This window comes from Pagrus major, chromosome 5 (genome assembly GCF_040436345.1).
Source record: "Pagrus major chromosome 5, Pma_NU_1.0".
Taxonomy (NCBI): Eukaryota; Metazoa; Chordata; class Actinopteri; order Spariformes; family Sparidae; genus Pagrus; species Pagrus major.
This window is the reverse complement of record NC_133219.1, coordinates 41,765,620-41,773,576: the sequence shown is the minus strand read 5'-3', so window position 1 is coordinate 41,773,576 and position 7,957 is coordinate 41,765,620. Positions and strand designations below refer to the sequence as shown.

General features: G+C 40.5%; 1 protein-coding gene across 1 annotated transcript; it reads right to left on the bottom strand.

Moving 5' to 3' along the window:
* Positions 1-215: 215 nt before the first annotated feature.
* pierce1 (piercer of microtubule wall 1) lies at positions 216-4,078 on the bottom strand. Its single transcript, XM_073465822.1, is given in 4 exon segments — positions 216-332; positions 2,504-2,570; positions 3,994-4,042; positions 4,045-4,078. Coding segments are annotated over 4 exon segments (249 nt in total). The 3' UTR covers positions 216-233.
* Positions 4,079-7,957: the final 3,879 nt, after the last annotated feature.

The following is a 7,957-nucleotide window of genomic DNA, read 5'->3' as shown; positions in this document are numbered from 1 at the left end:
ACCACAGATACACACCACAGATACACACTACAGATACACACCACAGAAACACACCACAGATACACAGTTGATGTTAAATTTATGTTTATTTTGTCATTTTGTTTCTTATCGATAACGAGCTGTGACTGTGGACGCCAGCTGGTACTTGTTGTCCCCATCTCGACTTTGTTTCCATGGAGATAGTAACGATGGAGGTTGACTCTGTTTTGCTGGTTTGCTGTGGAAACCATCACTCAACTCTTCTCCACAGACATGTTGAAGCCACAATCAGGGTACATCCCGGTCTGCAGCATCGCCTCCGAAAACTGACGGGAGATCCCTTTAAACTGAGTCTGAAACAAAGACAGGGAAGTGAGATAAGTCCACAACGTAAAATCTGACAGACTGTCGCTTTAAACAGAAACCTGACAGACTGTGCCTTTAAACAGAAACCTGACAGACTGTCCCTTTAAACAGAAACCTGACAGACTGTCAGTTTAAACAGAAACCTGACAGACTGCCCCTTTAAACAGAGGTAATATGATGGTCAGGGGTTAAAGGTTACAGGTGAATGTGATACCTGTAACCTGTCGACGGAGCCGACCTCAGTTAAATGTGTGAAATAAGGTGTGTTACAGGCTGAACATATAAACTCCATCATTAAATGTCCACAGTTTAATTATAAAGCTCTTCCGTGTATTAAAAGCAGTTAGCGGTTGCTAATAAGTGTCTGAATGAGACTACAGAGGTTGTCGGGGACATTAAACGTCCTCACAGCGAACACGGAGACTCATCTACTCACTAAGCCGTCTTTACAGGCGCACTTTAGTTACAAACTATTCTAACTGACTTTACAACTTGTACATTGATCAGTTTATAGAAAACCTGGATAGAAGTTGTGCAGCAAGACACTTAGTGGTGGTGACGTTTAAGTCATGTGACCGTGATGTCGTCTGTTTGCAGCCTAACATTAGCTTTTTACTGCTACACATTTAATTTACGCTTCAAACGCTACTGTGACGAGGCTGCATGTGTCTATGTATGTGCGTGTGCATGTGTTGGGTCAAACTGAGGAACAAACATGAGTGGAACATATGAAAAGTGACTTTTCCCAGAATACTGCTGATTATCTGCTGCTGGCATTTCAAATCTGACTTAATTACTGATTCTTGTAATGATTTTAAAAAATGTACCTGTTTTCCATTTAATTTTGTCCCGAATACAGATTTCCTGTTGCAGATTTTCAGAGTGAGTTAAATATTAAATATTCACTTTCCACAAGAACAAAATACAAAAGACTTCAAACTAAATTCAGTTTGAAATTAATTATCTTTGTTATTAAAAGCTAACGATTCAGGATGAGAATTATGCATTTGTTTTGTATCGTCTGTGAGATGTATTCTGATCAATGGTTCTGATCAGATCAATAACTGATGGGGACAGAAGAGCTCAGTAAGGTTAGCCTGCCCCCTGGTGGCAAAACAGGGCAACAACTTGTATTTGCATGCACGAGTGGAGGAAACTAAAAGTGACTTAATACAACAAGTTGAAGAGACGTTCTGACATCAACTGCCTGTCTCTCACCTGCCTGTCTCTCACCTGCCTGTCTCTCACCTGTCTTTCTCTCATCTGTCTTTCTCTCATCTGCCTGTCTTTCACCTGCCTTTCTCTCACCTGCGTGTCTCTCATCTGTCTTTCTCTCACCTGTCTGTATCTCACCTGCCTGTCTGTCTGTCTCTCACCTCTGTCTCTCTGTTCACCTGTCTCTCACCTGTCTGTCTCTCACCCGTCTGTCTCTCACCTGCCTGTCTCTCTGTTCACCTGTCTCTCACCTGTCTGTCTCTCACCCGTCTGTCTCTCACCTGTCTGTCTCTCACCTGTCTTTCTTTCACCTGTCTGTCTCTCACCCGTCTGTCTCTCAGCTGCCTGTCTCTCTGTATATCTGTCTGTCTGTACATCTGTCTCTCTGTTCACCTGTCTGTCTCTCACCTGCCTGTCTCTCACCTGCCTTTCTCTCAGTTCACCTGTCTCCCTGTGTATCTGTCTGTCTGTCTCTCACCTGCCTGTCTCTCTGTTCACCTGTCTCTCTGTACATCTGTCTCTCTGTTCACCTGTCTGTCTCTCACCTGTCTGTCTCTCTGTTCACCTGTCTCTCACCTGCCTGTCTCTCACCTGCCTGTCTCTCTTTTCACCTGTCTCTCTGTATATCTGTCTGTCTGTCTCTCATCTGCCTGTCTCTCTGTTCACCTGTCTCTCTGTATATCTGTCTGTCTGTCTCTCACCTGCCTGTCTCTCTCTTCACCTGTCTCTTACCTGTCTGCCTCTCACCTGCCTGTCTCTCTGGTCACCTGTCTCTCACCTGCCTGTCTCTCTGTTCACCTGTCTCTCTGTATATCTGTCTGTCCACCTGTCTGTTTGTACATCTGTCTCTCTGTTCACCTGTCTACCTCTCACCTGTCTGCCTCTCACCTGTCTGTCTCTCTGTTCACCTGTCTCTCTGTATATCTGTCTGTCTGTCTCTCACCTGTCTGTGGTGCTCTGTCGGTTTCTTGCTGCCATACGTTTGGTTTGATGTTCGATAAAGAGGCTGACTGAAACAAAAATACAGTGACAGCTGCGATATTAAAACATGTAGTACACTAAGTATTGTCGTACAGTAAGTATTAGTACATGTTGTACAGTAAGTATTAGTACATGCAGTACAGTAAGTATTATTACATGTCGTACAGTAAGTATTAGTACATGTCATACAGTAAGTATTACTACATGTAGTACAGTAAGTATTATTACATGCAGTACAGTAAGTATTAGTACATGCAGTACAGTAAGTATTATTACATGTCATACAGTAAGTATTAGTACATGCAGTACAGTAAGTATTAGTACATGCAGTACAGTAAGTATTATTACATGCAATACAGTAAGTATTAGTACATGCAGTACAGTAAGTATAATTACATGTTGTACAGTAAGTATTATTACATGCAGTACAGTAAATATTAGTACATGCAGTAGAGTAAGTATTAGTACATGCAGTACAGTGAGTATTAGTACATGTCGTACAGTAAGTATTAGTACATGCAGTACAGTGAGTATTAGTAAATGCAGTACAGTGAGTATTAGTACATGTCGTACAGTAAGTATTAGTACATGCAGTACAGTAAGTATTCTTACATGCAGTACAGTAAGTATTAGTACATGTCATACAGTAAGTATTAGTACATGTCATATTATAAGTATTAGTACATGCAGTACAGTACTTATTACTACATGCAGTACAGTAAGTATTAGTACATGCAGTAGAGTAAGTATTACTACATGCAGTACAGTAAGTATTAGTACATGTCATACAGTAAGTATTAGTACATGTCGTATTGTAAGTATTAGTACATGCAGTACAGTACTTATTACTACATGCAGTACAGTGAGTATTAGTACATGCAGTACAGTAAGTATTCGTACATGCAGTACAGTAAGTATTACTACATGTCGTATAGTAAGTATTAGTACATGCAGTACAGTAAGTATTACTACATGCAGTACAGTGAGTATTAGTACATGTTGTACAGTAAGTATTACTACATGCAGTACAGTAAGTATTACTAGATGCAGTACAGTAAGTATTAGTACTTGTCCTACAGTAAGTATTACTACATGCAGTACAGTAAGTACATGCAGTACAATGAGTATTACTATATGCAGTACAGTATTACTACATGCAGTACAGTAAGTATTACTACATGCAGTTCAGTCAGTATTAGTACATGTCGTACAGTAAGTATTACTACATGCAGTACAGTAAGTATTAGTACATGCAGTAGAACAGATATCTTAATCAGAGTAGTAGTAATAATACAAGCAGTAGTTTTAATACTAAATGTAGAGTTAGAAGTAGTAATACTACAGGAATACACAAAGTACTTATGTTCTTTGTTTTACACTCAGTATAAGTACATCATATCAGACAGTAGTAATAAGTACCTGTCATAGGTAATAATACTAGTATTACTGTACCTGTAGCTGTCAGAGGTCTGAACTCTGTGAGCCTCCATATCTGACTGGTCAAAACAACAGTCACTACCAACACAACGGTTACCATGGCAACATGTGACATCACTCACTGCCCATTGGCTGCTCCCCTGTGTGTGTGTGTGTGTGTGTGTAATGATTGTTTGTTTAAGATCAAACTAAATAAAAGTAGCAGAAGTTTCTAGGTTTTCTAGTTTCTAGTTGCTAGGCAACATCTAAACAGGAAGTGTGGTTTTAAAATTCTGACCCGTTTTCAGAGACTTCAGTCAGAACACATCTGTCAGCCATCACTGCTCCATCCACCTGACAGGTGAGTCATACCAACGTGACTATCTTTCAACCAGAGGACCAGGTGGAACAAACAGGTAGAACAAACAGGTAGAACAAACAGGTGGAACAAACAGGTAGAACTAACAGGTAGAACTAACAGGTAGAACAAACAGGTTGAACAAACAGGTGGAACTAACAGGTAGAACAAACAGGTGGAACTAACAGGTGGAACTAACAGGTGGAACTAACAGGTGGAACAAACAGGTGGAACAAACAGGTAGAACTAACAGGTAGAACTAACAGGTAGAACAAACAGGTAGAACAAACAGGTGGAACAAACAGGTAGAACTAACAGGTAGAACAAACAGGTGGAACTAACAGGTAGAACAAACAGGTGGAACTAACAGGTGGAACAAACAGGTAGAACTAACAGGTAGAACTAACAGGTGGAACAAACAGGTGGAACAAACAGGTAGAACTAACAGGTAGAACAAACAGGTAGAACAAACAGGTGGAACAAACAGGTAGAACTAACAGATAGAACAAACAGGTAGAACTAACAGGTAGAACAAACAGGTGGCACTAACAGGTAGAACAAACAGGTGGAACAAACAGGTAGAACTAACAGGTAGAACAAACAGGTGGAACTAACAGGTGGAACAAACAGGTAGAACTAACAGGTAGAACAAACAGGTGGCACTAACAGGTAGAACAAACAGGTGGAACTAACAGGTGGAACAAACAGGTAGAACTAACAGGTAGAACAAACAGGTGGAACAAACGGGTGGAACTAACGGGTAGAACAAACAGGTGAACTAACGGGTAGAACTAACGGGTGGAACTAACGGGTGGAACTAACAGGTAGAACTAACAGGTAGAACTAACAGGTGGAACTAACAGGTAGACCTAACAGGTAGATCTAACAGGTGGAACAAAAAGGTAATACTAACAGGTGGAACTAACAGGTGGAACAAACAGATGGAACTAACAGGTAGAACTAACAGGTGGAACTAACAGGTGGAACTAATGGGTAGAACTAACAGGTGGAACTAACAGGTAGACCTAACAGGTAGATCTAACAGGTGGAACAAAAAGGTAATACTAACAGGTGGAACTAACAGGTGGAACAAACAGATGGAACTAACAGGTAGAACTAACAGGTGGAACTAACAGGTAGAACTAACAGGTGGAACTAACAGGTAGAACTAACAGGTAGAACTAACAGGTAGAACAGTGAGTGAGCAGCAGCTGAAACAACTCGAACTTTGTTGTGATTGAACATTATTTGGAGATGTTTGTGCTGCAGGTGAACTCAGGTGATGTTGTTGTTCCACTAAGAGATGTTTCTATTATTCTGTCCACATCATGTTTCTGACAAAGGCTGGATCCAGACAGTTACATAGTTTCATGAAAACAAATAACTGTAAAACTGATTTTATGTCCAGTATTATCAATATATTAGTCGGGTTGCAGGTTGCAACAAAGTGTGAATGACGACAGCTCCAGACTGTGTGATTCAGAGTGTCCTTTATTTTGAAAGATTAACATACAGGAAGTTGAAAAGAGCGTGATCAGCAGTCTCACGTCTCAATAAAAAAAAAACAATAACTGATCAATATCTCACTATAAAATAAAAAAGTTTCACATTTCACACAATCAGTAACATGATCATTGATCAACAAGCAGGGGGTGGGGTTAATACTGGTTGGTAAACAGGGGCGGGGTTTAGGTCAGCAGGTATACAGGGGGTGGGGCTACACCTCTGCAGCTACAGTTTATATTTACACACAGGTGACTCTTTAATAAACGTCTGTGTAAAGTTTCAGCTTCTTTACACAGGTGCTTACTGCGCATGACATCAGCGCAGTACACTGTGACATCACTGTGACATCACTGCAGTGAAACATGGCGTCACCTGAAACGAGTCATCTGCCAACAGGAAGGATCGTCCTCGCCACCATTTAAACATCTCAGACATTGGTTGATTTTTTTCATTTACATTTTTAAATATTCATCATCATTAATCTGACCTCAGGTCAGTTAATCTGATTTCAGGTCAATTAATCTGATCTCAGGTCAGTTGGTCAGTTAATCTGATATCAGGTCAATTAATTTGATCTCAGGTCAGTTAATCTGATATCAGGTCAGTTAATCTGATTTCAGGTCAATTAATCTGATCTCAGGTCAGTTGGTCAGTTAATCTGATATCAGGTCAATTAATTTGATCTCAGGTCAGTTAATCTGATATCAGGTCAATTGGTCAGTTAATCTGATCCCAGGTCAGTTAATCCGATCCCAGGTCAGTTGGTCAATTAATCTGATCTCAGGTCAGTTAATCTGATATCAGGTCAGTTGGTCAGTTAATCTGATCACAGGTCAATTAATCTGATCCCAGATCAGTTGGTCAATTAATCTGATATCAGGTCAGTTGATCTGATCTCAATTCAGTTAATCTGATCCCAGGTCAATTGGTCAGTTAATCTGATCTCAGGTCAATTGGTCAGTTAATCTGATCTCAGGTCAGTTGATCCATTAATCTGATCCCAGGTCAGTTAATCTGATCTCAAGTCAATTGGTCAGTTAATCTGATCTCAGGTCAGTTGATCCATTAATCTGATCCCAGGTCAGTTAATCTGATCCCAGGTCAGTTGGTCAATTAATCTGATCCCAGGTCAATTAATCTGATCACAGGTCAGTTAATCTGATCCCAGGTCAGTAGGTCAATTAATCTGATCTCAGGTCAGTTAATCTGATTACAGGTCAGTTGGTCAGTTAATCTGATCTCAGGTCAGTTGGTCAGTTAATCTGATCACAGGTCAGTTAATCTGATTACAGGTCAGTTGGTCAGTTAATCTGATGACAGGTCAGTTAATCTGATCACAGGTCAGTTGGTCAGTTAATCTGATGACAGGTCAGTTAATCTGATCACAGGTCAGTTGGTCAGTTAATCTGATCACAGGTCAGTTGGTCAGTTAATCTGATGACAGGTCAGTTGGTCAGTTAATCTGATGACAGGTCAGTTAATCTGATGACAGGTCAGTTGGTCGGTTAATCTGATTACAGGTCAGTTGGTCAGTTAATCTGATGACAGGTCAGTTAATCTGATCACAGGTCAGTTGGTCAGTTAATCTGATCTCAGTTCTGTTGGTCAGTTAATCTGATCACAGGTCCGTTGGTCAGTTAATCTGATCACAGGTCAGTTAATCTGATCACAGGTCAGTTGGTCAATTAATCTGATCACAGGTCAGTAAATCTGATTTCAGGTCAATTAATCTGATCACAGGTCAGTTGGTCAATTAATCTGATCACAGGTCAGTTGGTCAATTAATCTGATCTCAGGTCAGTTAATCTGATCACAGGTCAGTTAATCTGATCTCAGGTCAATTAATCTGATCTCAGGTCAGTTAATCTGATCGCAGGTCAGTTAATCAGATCACAGGTCAGTTGGTCAGTTAATCTGATCTCAGGTCAGTTGGTCAGTTAATCTGATCACAGGTCAGTTGGTCAGTTAATCTGATCTCAGGTCAGTTGGTCAGTTAATCTGATCAAAGGTCAGTTGGTCAGTTAATCTGATCTCAGGTCAGTTAATCTGATCACAGGTCAGTTGGTCAATTAATCTGATCACAGGTCAGTTGGTCAGTTAATCTGATCGCAAGCCAGTTGGTCAGTTAATCTGATC